Genomic DNA, 18,178 nt, shown 5'->3' on the forward strand with positions numbered 1-18,178 from the left:
GGCATTTTTTTATTTTGGGGGGCTTTGTTACTTTATTAGGGGGCTTAGAGTAGGTGTAATTAGCTTAAAATTGTTGTAATATTTTTATAATGTTTGTAAATTATTTTTTTTTATTTTTTGTAACTTAGTTCTTTTTTATTTTTTGTACTTTAGTTAGTTTATTTAATTGTATTTATTTGTAGGTATTTGTATGTAATTAATTTATTGATAGTGTAGTGTTAGGTTTAATTGTAACTTAGGTTAGGATTTATTTTACAGGTAATTTTGTAATTATTTTAACTAGGTAGCTATTAAATAGTTATTTGCATACAAAGAGAGAAGCGCTCTACCAGGAACGAACAACAGCTCAGTGGCTTGTTCTATGGCGATTTACCACCCGGAAGCAGCCTCTTTTAGACCAGTGTGCTTTTCACAGAAGAAAACTTTCCTGAAGTATATCAGTCTGATCCCGCCAAGAAAGGTCAGTCCAGCCCCGAAATACCAGGCAATTCTCCTCTGAACAAGGAACATGACAACCCCAGACGATCGTTTCGGCCTCCTATGGGCCTCGTCAGTGAGCTGCAGCCACATTCCTCTAAGCACACTGAGCAAGGAGTCCACGTCTGGTTTCCCCCATCACCCATAGGGAGACTTCCCCAGGGTCATAATAATTTGCATACAAAGAGAGAAGCGCTCTACCAGGAACGAACAACAGCTCAGTGGCTTGTTCTATGGCGATTTACCACCCGGAAGCAGCCTCTTTTAGACCAGTGTGCTTTTCACAGAAGAAAACTTTCCTGAAGTATATCAGTCTGATCCCGCCAAGTAAGGTCAGTCCAGCCCCGAAATACCAGGCAATTCTCCTCTGAACAAGGAACATGACAACCCCAGACGATCGTTTCGGCCTCCTATGGGCCTCGTCAGTGAGGTGCAGCCACATTCCTCTAAGCACACTGAGCAAGGAGTCCACGTCTGGTTTCCCCCATCACCCATAGGGAGACTTCCCCAGGGTCATAATAATTTGCATACAAAGAGAGAAGCGCTCTACCAGGAACGAACAACAGCTCAGTGGCTTGTTCTATGGCGATTTACCACCCGGAAGCAGCCTCTTTTAGACCAGTGTGCTTTTCACAGAAGAAAACTTTCCTGAAGTATATCAGTCTGATCCCGCCAAGTAAGGTCAGTCCAGCCCCGAAATACCAGGCAATTCTCCTCTGAACAAGGAACATGACAACCCCAGACTATCGTTTCGGCCTCCTATGGGCCTCGTCAGTGAGGTGCAGCCACATTCCTCTAAGCACACTGAGCAAGGAGTCCACGTCTGGTTTCCCCCATCACCCATAGGGAGACTTCCCCAGGGTCATAATAATTTGCATACAAAGAGAGAAGCGCTCTACCAGGAACGAACAACAGCTCAGTGGCTTGTTCTATGGCGATTTACCACCCGGAAGCAGCCTCTTTTAGACCAGTGTGCTTTTCACAGAAGAAAACTTTCCTGAAGTATATCAGTCTGATCCCGCCAAGTAAGGTCAGTCCAGCCCCGAAATACCAGGCAATTCTCCTCTGAACAAGGAACATGACAACCCCAGACTATCGTTTCGGCCTCCTATGGGCCTCGTCAGTGAGGTGCAGCCACATTCCTCTAAGCACACTGAGCAAGGAGTCCACGTCTGGTTTCCCCCATCACCCATAGGGAGACTTCCCCAGGGTCATAATAATTTGCATACAAAGAGAGAAGCGCTCTACCAGGAACGAACAACAGCTCAGTGGCTTGTTCTATGGCGATTTACCACCCGGAAGCAGCCTCTTTTAGACCAGTGTGTTTTTCACAGAAGAAAACTTTCCTGAAGTATATCAGTCTGATCCCGCCAAGTAAGGTCAGTCCAGCCCCGAAATACCAGGCAATTCTCCTCTGAACAAGGAACATGACAACCCCAGACGATCGTTTCGGCCTCCTATGGGCCTCGTCAGTGAGGTGCAGCCACATTCCTCTAAGCACACTGAGCAAGGAGTCCACGTCTGGTTTCCCCCATCACCCATAGGGAGACTTCCCCAGGGTCATAATAATTTGCATACAAAGAGAGAAGCGCTCTACCAGGAACGAACAACAGCTCAGTGGCTTGTTCTATGGCGATTTACCACCCGGAAGCAGCCTCTTTTAGACCAGTGTGCTTTTCACAGAAGAAAACTTTTCTGAAGTATATCAGTCTGATCCCGCCAAGTAAGGTCAGTCCAGCCCCGAAATACCAGGCAATTCTCCTCTGAACAAGGAACATGACAACCCCAGACGATCGTTTCGGCCTCCTATGGGCCTCGTCAGTGAGGTGCAGCCACATTCCTCTAAGCACACTGAGCAAGGAGTCCACGTCTGGTTTCCCCCATCACCCATAGGGAGACTTCCCCAGGGTCATAATAATTTGCATACAAAGAGAGAAGCGCTCTACCAGGAACGAACAACAGCTCAGTGGCTTGTTCTATGGCGATTTACCACCCGGAAGCAGCCTCTTTTAGACCAGTGTGCTTTTCACAGAAGAAAACTTTCCTGAAGTATATCAGTCTGATCCCGCCAAGTAAGGTCAGTCCAGCCCCGAAATACCAGGCAATTCTCCTCTGAACAAGGCACTGAGCTGTTGTTCGTTCCTGGTAGAGCGCTTCTCTCTTTGTATGCAAATTATTATGACCCTGGGAAAGTCTCCCTATGGGTGATGGTGGAAACCAGACGTGGACTCCTTGCCCAGTGTGCTTAGAGGAATGTGGCTGCACCTCACTGACGAGGCCCATAGGAGGCCGAAACGATCGTCTGGGGTTGTCATGTTCCTTGTTCAGAGGAGAATTGCCTGGTATTTCGGGGCTGGACTGACCTTACTTGGCAGGATCAGACTGATATACTTCAGGAAAGTTTTCTTCTGTGAAAAGCACACTGGTCTAAAAGAGGCTGCTTCCGGGTGGTAAATCGCCATAGAACAAGCCACTGAGCTGTTGTTCGTTCCTGGTAGAGCGCTTCTCTCTTTGTATGCAAATTATTATGACCCTGGGAAAGTCTCCCTATGGGTGATGGGGGAAACCAGACGTGGACTCCTTGCCCAGTGTGCTTAGAGGAATGTGGCTGCACCTCACTGACGAGGCCCATAGGAGGCCGAAACGATCGTCTGGGGTTGTCATGTTCCTTGTTCAGAGGAGAATTGCCTGGTATTTCGGGGCTGGACTGACCTTACTTGGCAGGATCAGACTGATATACTTCAGGAAAGTTTTCTTCTGTGAAAAGCACACTGGTCTAAAAGAGGCTGCTTCCGGGTGGTAAATCGCCATAGAACAAGCCACTGAGCTGTTCGTTCCTGGTAGAGCGCTTCTCTCTTTGTATGCAAATTATTATGACCCTGGGAATGTCTCCCTATGGGTGATGGGGGAAACCAGACGTGGACTCCTTGCCCAGTGTGCTTAGAGGAATGTGGCTGCACCTCACTGACGAGGCCCATAGGAGGCCGAAACGATTGTCTGGGGTTGTCATGTTCCTTGTTCAGAGGAGAATTGCCTGGTATTTCGGGGCTGGACTGACCTTACTTGGCAGGATCAGACTGATATACTTCAGGAAAGTTTTCTTCTGTGAAAAGCACACTGGTCTAAAAGAGGCTGCTTCCGGGTGGTAAATCGCCATAGAACAAGCCACTGAGCTGTTGTTCGTTCCTGGTAGAGCGCTTCTCTCTTTGTATGCAAATTATTATGACCCTGGGAAAGTCTCCCTATGGGTGATGGGGGAAACCAGACGTGGACTCCTTACCCAGTGTGCTTAGAGGAATGTGGCTGCACCTCACTGACGAGGCCCATAGGAGGCCGAAACGATCGTCTGGGGTTGTCATGTTCCTTGTTCAGAGGAGAATTGCCTGGTATTTCGGGGCTGGACTGACCTTACTTGGCAGGATCAGACTGATATACTTCAGGAAAGTTTTCTTCTGTGAAAAGCACACTGGTCTAAAAGAGGCTGCTTCCGGGTGGTAAATCGCCATAGAACAAGCCACTGAGCTGTTGTTCGTTCCTGGTAGAGCGCTTCTCTCTTTGTATGCAAATTATTATGACCCTGGGAAAGTCTCCCTATGGGTGATGGGGGAAACCAGACGTGGACTCCTTGCCCAGTGTGCTTAGAGGAATGTGGCTGCACCTCACTGACGAGGCCCATAGGAGGCCGAAACGATCGTCTGGGGTTGTCATGTTCCTTGTTCAGAGGAGAATTGCCTGGTATTTCGGGGCTGCACTGACCTTACTTGGCAGGATCAGACTGATATACTTCAGGGAAGTTTTCTTCTGTGAAAAGCACACTGGTCTAAAAGAGGCTGCTTCCGGGTGGTAAATCGCCATAGAACAAGCCACTGAGCTGTTGTTCGTTCCTGGTAGAGCGCTTCTCTCTTTGTATGCAAATTATTATGACCCTGGGAAAGTCTCCCTATGGGTGATGGGGGAAACCAGACGTGGACTCCTTGCCCAGTGTGCTTAGAGGAATGTGGCTGCACCTCACTGACGAGGCCCATAGGAGGCCGAAACGATCGTCTGGGGTTGTCATGTTCCTTGTTCAGAGGAGAATTGCCTGGTATTTCGGGGCTGGACTGACCTTACTTGGCAGGATCAGACTGATATACTTCAGGAAAGTTTTCTTCTGTGAAAAGCACACTGGTCTAAAAGAGGCTGCTTCCGGGTGGTAAATCGCCATAGAACAAGCCACTGAGCTGTTGTTCGTTCCTGGTAGAGCGCTTCTCTCTTTGTATGCAAATTATTATGACCCTGGGAAAGTCTCCCTATGGGTGATGGGGGAAACCAGACGTGGACTCCTTGCCCAGTGTGCTTAGAGGAATGTGGCTGCACCTCACTGACGAGGCCCATAGGAGGCCGAAACGATCGTCTGGGGTTGTCATGTTCCTTGTTCAGAGGAGAATTGCCTGGTATTTCGGGGCTGGACTGACCTTACTTGGCAGGATCAGACTGATATACTTCAGGAAAGTTTTCTTCTGTGAAAAGCACACTGGTCTAAAAGAGGCTGCTTCCGGGTGGTAAATCGCCATAGAACAAGCCACTGAGCTGTTCGTTCCTGGTAGAGCGCTTCTCTCTTTGTATGCAAATTATTATGACCCTGGGAAAGTCTCCCTATGGGTGATGGGGGAAACCAGACGTGGACTCCTTGCCCAGTGTGCTTAGAGGAATGTGGCTGCACCTCACTGACGAGGCCCATAGGAGGCCGAAACGATCGTCTGGGGTTGTCATGTTCCTTGTTCAGAGGAGAATTGCCTGGTATTTCGGGGCTGGACTGACCTTACTTGGCAGGATCAGACTGATATACTTCAGGAAAGTTTTCTTCTGTGAAAAGCACACTGGTCTAAAAGAGGCTGCTTCCGGGTGGTAAATCGCCATAGAACAAGCCACTGAGCTGTTGTTCGTTCCTGGTAGAGCGCTTCTCTCTTTGTATGCAAATTAAATAGTTATTACCTGGTTAAAATAAATACAAAGTTGCCTGTAAAATAAATATTAATCCTAAAATAGCTACAATATAATTATTATTTATATTGTAGCTATATTAGGGTTTATTTTACAGGTAAGTATTTAGCTTTAAATAGGAATAATTTATTTAATAAGAAATAATTTATTTAGTTAGATTTAAATTATATTTAATTTAGGGGGGTGTTAAGGTTAGGGTTAGACTTAGCTTTAGGGGTTAATACATTTATTAGAGTAGCGGCGAGGTCCGGTCGGCAGATTAGGGGTTAATACTTGAAGTTAGGTGTTGGCGATGTTAGGAGGGCAGATTAGGGGTTAATACTATTTATTATAGGGTTTTTGAGGCGGGAGTGAGGCGGATTAGGGGTTAATAACTTTATTATAGTAGCGGTGAGGTCCGGTCGGCAGATTAGGGGTTAATAATTGTAGGTAGGTGGCGGCGACGTTGGGGGCGGCAGATTAGGGGTTAATAAATATAATATAGGGGTCAGCGGTGTAAGGGGCAGCAGATTAGGGGTACATAGGGATAACGTAGGTTGCGGTGGTGTGCGGTCGGCAGATTAGGGGTTAAAATGTTTTATTAGAGTGGCGGCGATGTGGGGGGGCCTCGGTTTAGGGGTACATAGGTAGTTTATGGGTGTTAGTGTACTTTAGAGCACAGTAGTTAAGAGCTTTATGAACCGGCGTTAGCCCAGAAAGCTCTTAACTCCTGACTTTTCTCTGCGGCTGGAGTATTGTCGTTAGATTTCTAACGCTCACTTCAGCCAAGACTCTAAATACCGGCGTTAGAAAGATCCCATTGAAAAGATAGGATACGCAAATGGTGTAGGGGGATCTGCGGTATTGAAAAGTCGCGGCTGGAAAGTGAGCGTTAGACCTTTACCTACACGACTCTAAATACCAGCGGTAGCCCAAAACCAGCGTTAGGAGCCCCTAACGCTGGTTTTGACGACTAACGCAGAACTCTAAATCTAGGCGATATTTTTCTGTTTTCAGGGACTGATTTTGTGGGCCACTATATCTCATCTATCATCCAGAAGCAATAATTATTTAAATAATAAAAGCAAACTGCAGATAAAACAAGTGCTTATATACAGGCTGTTGATCTTTTGCTTCTAAGAAAAAAATCTTACTTTTTCACAAATAATGAGGGAAATGCTACTCAGAAACCCAATATGGAAATATGATTTTGTTTTATACACACATCAAACTCATTTGTGGCAATTTTTACTTACACAATTAATTTGTTCAATTTATTTGAACAATTTACTTTCACCATTTCAGTTTAGTACATTACCTTTGTATATTTCATTATGACAATTTTTATCAGTAATGTTTTGCTATGATACTTTATCTGTCACCTTTTTCAGTGACACATTTCCTTGCAGCAACTCTCCTGCACTTTCACTTTGCCTAACTTTACCTCACATTTAATTATATGCCATTTATTTAATTTAGATGACTATGGGTATATTTTGAAGAGTATAGGGCCAGTCATAAATACCCCTCGCCAATGATCTGCCTACTAAAAGGTAGGTACTTAAACACCTGGCAGAGAAACTGATGCTATACTACTGTATTTGTGTACACAGAATATAGTTCTAAAAAATATCTATGACCTAGATTCAATGTACAAATAAAGAGGGGGGAAGACAAGCTCATAACTCATGCCCCCTCCTTTTTTAAGATTCCTCATAACATTTAGAGACTGCCAAAAAGCAAGATGCTTTGCACAGAATTGGGATTACATGAATCCTGTGTTAAAAAAATAAGGGCTACATCACAAGTGGAGCGGTATTATAAGTAAATTGTAATGTGAACGCAAGCTCACGTTCACATTACCGGGAAGCATTGCGCTCACAACAGCACGCTTCCATAGGCTCCTATGGGAGCCTCGTTTTGATGCCGTCATAGACGGCATCAGAACCTCCTGCAGTGAAGGAGGTAAATAGCGCAGCGATGGGCATCATTTTTAAATATATATGAATATATAATTATACATATATATATATACAGTATATATATTTATGTGTTTATATGTGTATATACACATATTAACACACACAGTTCCTATAGACCGCAATGTAAAGGCACTTTTCAGTGCTGTTTTTTCTAACACCCTGCTCCCACCAACTTTAAAGCCCCAAAACTGCCTAGTGCAGTTTTTTTTAATTAAAAATGGTACATTTAGAACTCCACTTGTAATCTAGCCCTAAGAGTTTAGAATGGAGATATCTGTTAACTTCTCTATTTATGACAATATGTATGTTTCTAGCACAATAGTAGATATGTATGTGTCTAGCACAACAGTAGATATGTAGATATGTATGTTTCTAACACAATAGTAGATATGTATGTTTCTAGCACAATAGAAGATATGTATGTTTCTAGCACAATAGTAGATATGTATGTTTCTAGCACAATAGTAGATATGTAGATATGTATGTTTCTGGCACAATAGTAGATTTGTAGATATGTATGTTTCTAGCACAATAGTAGATATGTATGTTTCTAGCAAAATAGTAGATATGTAGATATGTATGTTTCTAGCACAATAGTAGATATGTAGATATGTATGTTTCTAGCACAATAGTAGATATGTAGATATGTATGTTTCTAGCACAATAGTAGATATGTAGATATGTATGTTTCTAGCACAATAGTAGATATGTATGTTTCTAGCACAATAGTAGATATGTAGTTATGTATGTTTCTAGCACAATAGTAGATATGTATGTTTCTAGCACAATAGTAGATATGTATGTTTCTAGCACAATAGTAGATATGTAGATATGTATGTTTCTAGCACAATAGTAGATATGTAGATATGTATGTTTCTAGCACAATAGTAGATATGTATGTTTCTAGCACAATAGTAGATATGTATGTTTCTAGCACAATAGTAGATATGTATGTTTCTAGCACAATAGTAGATATGTATGTTTCTAGCACAATAGTAGATATGTATGTTTCTAGCACAATAGTAGATATGTATGTTTCTAGCACAATAGTAGATATGTATGTTTCTAGCACAATAGTAGATATGTATGTTTCTAGCACAATAGTAGATATGTATGTTTCTAGCACAATAGTAGATATGTATGTCTCTAACACAATAGTAGATATGTATGTTTCTAGCACAATAGTAGATATGTATGTTTCTAGCACAATAGTAGATATGTAGATATGTATGTTTCTAGCACAATAGTAGATATGTATGTTTCTAGCACAATAGTAGATATGTAGATATGTATGTTTCTAGCACAATAGTAGATATGTATGTCTCTAACACAATAGTAGATATGCATGTTTCTAGCACAATAGTAGATATGTATGTTTCTAGCACAATAGTAGATATGTAGATATGTATGTTTCTAGCACAATAGTAGATATGTATGTTTCTAGCACAATAGTAGATATGTAGATATGTATGTTTCTAGCACTCCAAACTGACCTACTACCTCTAGAAATGCTCCTCAGGCATTGAAGAACTCTGGAAGAAACTACAACCTCAAGCAGACATCCTTCCCTATAGTTCATTGGCCTCCTCCTCTCTAATATTGTATAAAGTAGATTTGAAAGATATTTTAAACACTTTTTCAATTTCGGACCCCTTTTCTGTTCCCTTGTATCTTTTATGATTGGAGGCATTGCTGAATTCTAAATTGAACACAATCAGAAAATAATATGCTCACAAGCTCATACGTATGCTCTTCATTTACAAGTCTCACATGATTGCTTTTTATTCTCTAGTACCCAAGACTAATCCGGCCTGGGGAATTGACAGTCTCTGTTCTCAAGAGATTGGTTATATGAGCTACTGCAATAATAAATATGGACAGTGCAATAATGACCACTAGCTGTCCGCTTGTTCATAAATGGAGCCCATACTGGCTTCATGACAATCATTGTTACCCATTATTGGCTGTGGGCAGTGAAACGTGAGTTAACCTATCCGCGACACTTTAGGTCACAGATTGCAATCCGATCGGATCGAGATGATTGACAGCCTCCTCTTTTAAACTTAACTGGCTGCACGCAAGTTTTCATGTGCACGTTAAGATCTAAATTACAAAACCTGATGCGCGAAATGCATATTTTACATTCCTTTGTTCTTCACATGGAAAAGAATGTACTTTTTATTATTAAATATATATTTATATTCCTTTAGCTATATAGGTATAGATGTGTATTTTACATGAACAGTACCAGATATATATATATATATATATATATATATATATATATATATATATATATATATATATATATATATATATATATATATCTGGTACTGTTCATGTAAAATACACATCTATACCTATATAGCTAAAGGAATTTGAATGTTTTTTTGTGAAACTTTTTATTCAAGTGTAACAGTTAACCAGAGCGCTGAAGTCACACTAACCCGACACACTTTAAGTTCATTTGCGCTTGAGCGAATGCGTTTACTTTTAACTTGTAATATGCGTGCTACCTCTAATGTGCACAAATATCTGATATCGTGCGCAGCTGTAAGTGTGCCACTTGTAATTTGGCCTTGTGTTTGCAACAATGTTTATAGCAATGTTATATATATATTGTTGCAAACATTGTTGCCAAAGCTCATCTGGCATTCTTCCTACCCCACTTCTAAAGTATCTCTTCCTCCCCACTGTCTGACTGCCAGGTAACGCTATACTCTGTCATGGGCCCTCTTTTCTTCTTCATCTTCCTCATTAATATGGCAAGTCAATCATCTCCTTTGGATTCCTCCAAGACCATGTTAACGTGGAAAATACCCTAATTATTCTGTAATCTGATCATCTGATGTCAGCAATTGCCTGTAAGACATCTATTCCTGGTTGGCTTCCCATCACTTAAAGGGGCAGTAAACGCCTTCTAATTACAAGACATTTCTCTTGTGTTGATAAATATATCAGCCAAGTCTAAACATTTGTAAAACAAATCAACATCCTTTTTATGGAAATTATTTTTCAATAGTCAAACTAGATCCAACATTTGTCTTATTTGGAAGATAAGATCTTGGCTTTAGCCTGCAGACAACAATGCAAGCGATGGTCAGAATGTAAGTATAAAATGCACTATTTACAGCTGTTATACGTTAAAACCAATTAGGGAAATACATGTAGCAGGGTTGGCCAGCTGGGTACATTGCAAGTTCAGAGATTGAGAAAATCCCAGATTTTCAGTGCATTTCACTGCTTTGAAGGACTACTTTACATTGCTACTGTAATGCAAGCTGGAGGCTTCTACAATGCGAAGAGGACGGGCGGATGTGAGAGAAGCAGAGCGGAGATGCAGACTGCCGAAGCATGCTTTTATAATTATTATCGGTTATTTGTAGAGCGCCAACAGATTCCGCAGCGCTAAATGTCAGTCCCTGGCTGCCATTGTATATACCCCACTCACAGCACATTCTGGGCCCCTCCTAAGTGGCGGACCGCAAAGGCCCGGTTGCACCTGCGACCTTTGCGACCCCTGACGGTCCGTCCCTGCTACTACCTAGACCCAATTTTCCTTAAAATTCCTGTAAAACATATTTCCAGAATTTACCACTTCCCTATTTTGCCAAGGAATGCCAGTATTTTCTAGTTGAATGCTCTTAGCCAATTAGTTTTAACACTAAAATACACTTCATATGAATATTTAATAAAGTGAAATGTAACAGCAAATTTTAATGTTATTGTTCTTTAATGTATAAAACAAGTGGGATCTTTCTTTCAATTTGCATTACAAACATTTTGCTAAGGTTAATGCAAGTAAATGTATCCTTATGTGTCCCTGCTTCCACTTACAGGAAATTCTTAGAACTTAGATGGGGTGGAACAAGTAACTCCATTTGTAAATGAATAATAGATAGCTTTCTGAAATTTTAGTGAGAAATATATTTGAATATAGAATAAAGTGATTGTAAAGTTTAATAAATAAGGGGTACTTTCATTCATTAAACTTTACAAAGATGCTTATTTTTTTAAATACTGTACTTACCTTTGTGTTATGGTAAACATAACGCCGATCCTCTGCCCGCAACTCTTGCTTTCTTTAGCAGATTGATGACGAATCTGGCTTCCTCCAATCTTTGTGTGTACCCTTTGGCGTCCTGCTCATGGGGCATGCAATCATTGGAGGAAGCCGGATAGTCATCTTTATGCTAATGAAAGCAGGAGCTGCGGGCGGAGGATTGGCGTTACGTTTACCATAATGCAAAGGTAAGTATTTTAAAAAATAAGCGTCTTTGTAAAGTTCAATGAATGAAAGTGACCCTGTTTTTAAGATTATTTTTAGATAACGGGCACTTATACATTAAAGGGACACTCAAGTCAAAATTAAACTTTCATTATTCAGATAGAGCATGCAATTTTAAACAACTTTCCAATTTACTTCCATGAAAAAAAGTGGTCTTTTTATATTTAAACTTTTTAAGTCACCAGCTCCTACTGTGCGAGAATTCACAGACTAAGCGTATATGCATTTGTGATTGGCTGATGGCTGTCACATGGTACATGTATGACTTTGTGATTGGCTGATGGCTGTCACATGGTACAGGGGTAGTGGAAATAGACATAACTTTTAAAATTGTCAGAAAAAAAATCTATTCATTTAAAGCAGCGGTTCCCAACCTTTTTTCTCTCCCGTACCCCTTGATTAGGCTTTTCATTTATGAGTACCCCCTCTCTTCATTACCCTCACTCATCCCTCAAATAAAGGAAGCGCTTTTTTATAGGGGAGGTAAGCTAACCTGAATGTCATACGACTGTACGTGTATCAACAGGATTAAAGCTCATTCTCAGGAGGAGCCCTGCTGTGTGGCTGGCATCCCTGGCAGCTGCCTGGTTGCCCCTAAACACGACCGTGTGGGGGGAGTAATGATCATAAAAATAAATATTTAAATTTGTGAGATCAGATCGATATTAACCACCCAGCCACTATGGACGTTTTTAGTTGGAAGTGAAGCAATCTGAATCATACAAGCACTAGCAGCAGTACTTTACTTACCGGCACTAACTAACTTATTTGGGGATGCAGACCCGCCTTGCCTGTGTGACTCCCAACCCCCACGGCACTACCACACGTGTCCACACAGCTATGCTGCTGCAGTGCCGCTTTTAACTGCGCACTCAAAGTTAAAATGTTGTGCACGGCATGAGGGTGGGTGGAGCAGGAGACTAAGCTCATTAATATGTGGACCGGAGTCATCCACACCCAGTCCACATATTTCAGGTGCAGGGGCTCCCCTCTGCGTATATGCCAAGCCAGGACTTCACTTATCACTTTCCAGCTGAGCGCTCCTTCCTTCCACAGTTTCTCAAGGGTTATTAGTTGATGACCCATTGAGAGTGCCTCCCCCCGCATCTTCCGCCATTACCAACAATATTTTTGCGTACCCCCAACCGGTCTGCCAAGTACCCCTAGGGGTACACGTACCACAGGTTGGGAACCGCTGATTTAAAGTAAAGAATAAGTGCTATTGCATTGTCTTGTTATCTTGCAAGTTGCATGTGTTGATTATGCGAATCTACTGTGTTGACTGGTTCTTTAAACTTTACAATCACTTTAAAAGTGTTCAATATAATAATCAATTTATCTCTTGTGAACAAGAAATCATATGAAAGCTTGAAGCCACACATTACCCACTGAGCTTTCTATTTACCGTATTGTTGTTTCTGACAGATTATTAAAGGGACACTGTACCCAAAAATTCTCTTTCGTGATTCAGATTGAGCATGAAATTTTAAGCAACTTTTTAATTTACTCCTATTATCAAATTTTCTTCATTCTCTTGGTATCTTTATTTGAAATGCAAGAATGTAAGTTTAGATGCCGGCCCATTTTTGGTGAACAACCTGGGTTGTCCTTGCTGATTGGTGGATAAATTCATCCACCAATAAAAAAGTGCTGTCCAGAGTACTGAAACCAAAAAATAGCTTAGATGCCTTCTTTTTCAAATAATGATAGCAAGAGAACGAAGAAAAATTGATAATAGGAGTAAATGAGAAAGTTGCTTAAAATTGCATGGTCTATCTGAATTACAAAAGAATTTGGGTACAGTATCCCTTTAATTGAAAACTGGAAGAAATATAATGTCTCATTCTTTAATCAGCAATGCCATTTTTTGTTAATTATTACAAGCTTTTAAATCCCTTTTTTATCATATTATAAAAGGACATTATGATAATATACACTTCATACATTTATTTTCCAGCAATCAACAGTTAAAATGTATGCTGCATTGTTTTGTATGTATTTATTACCTGTGGTTATACAGTCAAAATCTTTAGATGAGAGACTGTTAATTTTCCTTCCTTTGTATTCTGGGGGACTTTCGCAGTAAATTTGGTCCACTGTTGCATTCGTTTTGTCCAGCCATTCTACTAACCATTTCAGTTTGCAGTCACAATTAAATGAATTACCCCTTAGATCTCTGGAGAAAAAAAAGAAGAATACAATTTAAAAAAAAAGTATTGTACATAATATAATTTGTAGTTAATGATGCTTATTGCTCATTAAAACAAACAAACAAACAAAAAAAGTATAGTTTTCTTTTTCCCCTTTTTATTGAACAAGTTACAGAATAAAAACAAACAATATACAGAAAAAAGAAATATATACAACCTAATACAAACAAATATATTAAATATTCTACATGAATATCTTCTACATCATCGAGACACGTTACTTGTCCTTTATTTGGTGACAAATAAATATGAATATTGAGAACACGCAATCGCAATCTTAGAAATAAGTAAAAATACTACACGGCTAAGGACACACTAGAAGATTAGTACAATCACGATTACAGTTTACCTAATATTCTTACATTATACTATACAATACCCCAGCTCCTATAGTTTTGACAGCATTTTTTTGTCTTTATTAGCAAAGTATATCGCAGACATGCCGAATATATAGGCGTTCCATGGGAGTATTTTATAAGTAAGTGGATTTAAAACTGTAAATATTGATGTATCAAATAATTTATTTTATTTTCATGCAATTTAGCAAACATTTCTAACGCTTTAAGGATAAGGAATAACAATAATTACTAGGATTTTTGGGCAATTTTCTACTGATGAGAACCTAGAATTCTTGCTGTAACTGTGATTCATTGCCCTTCTGATGACCGCTACCTCCTAACTTTCGGCTGCACGCTCGCTTGCTCATGGGAGCCTGCAGCGATTGGCCCCCAGAGCTGCATACTCAGCTTGATAAATAGGGCCACAGTGTGAACAGGGTAGCAAAGTATCCATTACAAACAGTGTCCTTCATTGAAGGGAAATTGTATTGTTGATCTTGTACTGCACTTGATATTAGTTCAATTATAAAAACAATTAACATGTAAAACACATTCACTCATTAAAAGTTTAAAAAAAAACACATTTTGCATTATGGGAAAGTCTAATTAAAGGGACAGTCTAGGCTAAAATAAACTTTCATGATTCAGATAGAGAATGTAATTTTAAACAATTTTCCTATTTACTTTTATCACCAATTTTGCTTTGTTCTCTTGGTATTCTTAGTTGAAAGCTTAACCTAGGAGGTTCATATGCTAATTTCTTAGACCTTGAAGGCCACCTCCTTTCAGAATGCATTTTAACAGTTTTTCACCACTAGAGGGTGTTAGTTCATATGTTTCATATAGATAACACTGTGCTCGTGCACGTGAAGTTATCTGGGAATGGGTAATAAAGGGATTATCTATCTTTTAAAACAATAAAAATTCTGGTGTAGTCCCTTTAATGGAAAAATGATACTTTTGGACCACAGTCGAAATGGGAAATGGAATTATTCAATCTATTTCAACATTTTTATCTCCTTTTTGCTTTTTCAAAATATGAAGGGTGACAAACTTTTGTGTGTCTCATTACATTATACTCACACTTATGCTCAAGATTACACCTGAAAATAAAATTCAGCTGTAATCACATTTAAGTAAAAATGTGCTTAGGGAATTAGGTACTATTAATGAATTTAATATATTATGTAAAGTTACAAAATGTGATCCTTTTGCTTAATTACCCAATGAGATCTGTAGACCTGCTTTTTTCAATAACAAATTACTGATATATGTTTTCTGCACAGTCTGAAGGATAGTCACTAAAAATGGTGGGCAAATTATGGTCTTTAGTTTTACTTTGGGTGGCCCTCTACTATATATTTTACTGAGTTCTCTAGTAAGTAACTTTAATATTTTTGTGGATATATTTGGTTGAATTGAATATTGGGCTTAATTTATTGCACATGAAACAAGTAAGTACTGTATATGATAACCATCTATCAACACCTAGCTCCCAGCTCCTAATAGTACCTAGGTATACTTTTCAACAAAGGGTACCAAGAGAATTAAAAAAAATTAGATAACAGAAGTAAATTGGACAGTTATTTAAAATGGTAAACTCTATCTGAATTATGAAGATTTAACCCTTTGAGTGCTAAGCACTTTCCCACCTGGGTGCTAAGCTGTTTTATGGGGTTTTGTTTTTTTTAAAAAAATGTAAATATTTTTTTTTACTTTTTTTTTTGCTTTTTTCAGATCCCCAAGACTTACACTGTTGGGAAGGTTAGGTGATTATCTTTCCAATGGTGGGTCTTGGGGGTCTGTAGCTGCTTAGATACCTGAGATACAGGCTTCTAAGCAGCATGCCCCCTGCTCCTATACTTAACGTTATTAATGTTAAATAAAGTTGCGCGGTGACGTCATCACGTCATTGCGCGTGACGTCACCGTGCATAACGTGAAGCCCTGGCGATGCCTGTCACTATGCAGACTCGATCTCCGGGGTAAAAGCAGGTGGGAGCCCTCAGATCTCCCTCAAGGTGGGAGAGTTCTAGTGACGGCTTTGAGCCGTCGTTAGCACTGGAGTGGGAAACTCTGCGACGGATCAGAGCCGTCTTTAGCACCAGAGTGGGAAACTCTGCGACGGCTCAGAGCCATCGTTAGCACCAGAGTGGGAAACTCTGCGACGGCTCAGAGCCGTTATTAGCACTCAAGGGGTTAATAATGTGCCAGTTATAAATTAATAAAATGCAAAGCGGATATTTAACTAAACAAAGAGTTAAGATTTTTTTTGTTTAAGGGATTTTTGCGAGAATTGTTAAAGAGGTCGTTTTTCAGCCACCTGTTAAATTAAAGGGACAGTAAAATACAATTGTGATAACTTTCCTATTTACTTAAATTGTGCTTTGTTCTTTTAGTATCCTTTGATGAATAACATACTTAGGTGGGCTTATGAGCTTTTTTTTTTGCTTTGTAGGCTTACGAGTAGCAATGCATTACTGGGAGCTAGCTGGTAATTAGTGGTTGCACATTTTATGGCTCTTTTCATTGGATTGTCCAGTGTGTTAAGCTAGCTCCCAGTAGTACATTACTGCTCCTGCGTTTACTCTTTAACAAAGGATACTAAGAGAACTAAGCAAATTAGATAATAAATGTATATTAGAAAGATGGTTAAAATTGCATGCTCTGTCTGAGTAATATGTTTAATTTTGACTTTAAGACTCTTAAAGGGACACTGTACCAAAAATGTTTCTTTTGTAATTCAGATAGAGCATGCAATTTTAAGCAACTTTCTAATTTACTCCTATTATCATTTTTTCTTCGTTCTCTTGCTATCATTATTTGAAAAAGAAGGCATCTAAGCTTTTTTTTGGTTTAAGTACTCTGGACAGCACTTTTTTATTGGTGGATGAATTTATCCACCAATCAGCAAGGACAACCCAGGTTGTTCACCAAAAATGGGCCGGCATCTAAACTTATATTCTTGCATTTCAAATAAAGATACCAAGAGAATGAAGAAAATTTGATAATAGGAGTACATTAGAAAGTTGCTTAAAATTTCAAGCTCAATCTGAATCACGAAAGAAAATGTTTGGCTACAGTGTCCCTTTAACGGATAAAGAAGCCTTCAATAATTTACTGTAAATAGTGGTTAGGGCACAAATAACTGTGGCCTAACATGAATATGAAAATATCTTGTCAGGCTGTGCTAACCTGTCACATAAAATGATAGACAAGGCTGGAATAGAACCCATTGATAACAATCATTAAAGGGACATAACACATGTTGAGATGTGTGCATATCCTAAAAGGGCTAATTCATTTAAAATAGTTTGCATAAAAAAATGTTTAAAAATTGCTGGCAAGTATTTCTAAATAATTTTCAAAAATAAGCAAAATGAATTACATAGCTTAGATGACTGGAGCAGCCAACTCCACCCCCTTATCAGTGTTTAGACACAGGCATTGTATTTCAACTGAGTTCACAGCTTCTAAGCATGCTCCAGCAGATAATCCCTATTCACTATTGCATTCTACCAAAACAACAATATATATATAGATACAGCCATAGAAGGAAATGTGTGGGGGGAGTTAGAGCTTTACAATTCAGAAACTAAAAAGAAAGGGTTAAAGGGACATTAAACACTAAATACATGCTAGATAGAATGACACATTGAAAGAAAAGATTAGTCCATGACTAACATGTAGATGTATTTTTTAAAGTTTCATTAGTTGTTTAAAAAGTGACAAAATAAGTGTAAAGTTTTAGTGTCTATAAAACACTGGGAGCTGCCATGTTGTAACTTGTGTTACCTTCTCTGCTGTGGCCAATTAGGGACAGTTATACATAGGTCATTAGAGTGTGCAGCCAATGGTTGTGCTGGATTTAACAGTGTTCTGCACTTCCATTTCTAACAGGTACTGAAAAGCTCACAATTTC

The 18,178-nt window shown here is 39.6% G+C and overlaps 1 protein-coding gene across 1 annotated transcript in view; it reads right to left on the minus strand.

Annotated features, from left to right (window-relative positions):
* Nucleotides 1-18,178, minus strand: part of LGI1 (leucine rich glioma inactivated 1) — a 190,462-nt gene that overhangs the window by 11,002 nt on the left and 161,282 nt on the right. The window contains exon 6 of the mRNA XM_053691691.1: nt 13,716-13,885. Coding sequence (XP_053547666.1) covers nt 13,716-13,885 — 170 coding nt within the window. The remainder of the gene's footprint in view (nt 1-13,715; nt 13,886-18,178) is intronic.

Source organism: Bombina bombina, chromosome 9 (assembly GCF_027579735.1).
Source record: "Bombina bombina isolate aBomBom1 chromosome 9, aBomBom1.pri, whole genome shotgun sequence".
In the NCBI taxonomy this organism is placed as follows: domain Eukaryota; kingdom Metazoa; phylum Chordata; class Amphibia; order Anura; family Bombinatoridae; genus Bombina; species Bombina bombina.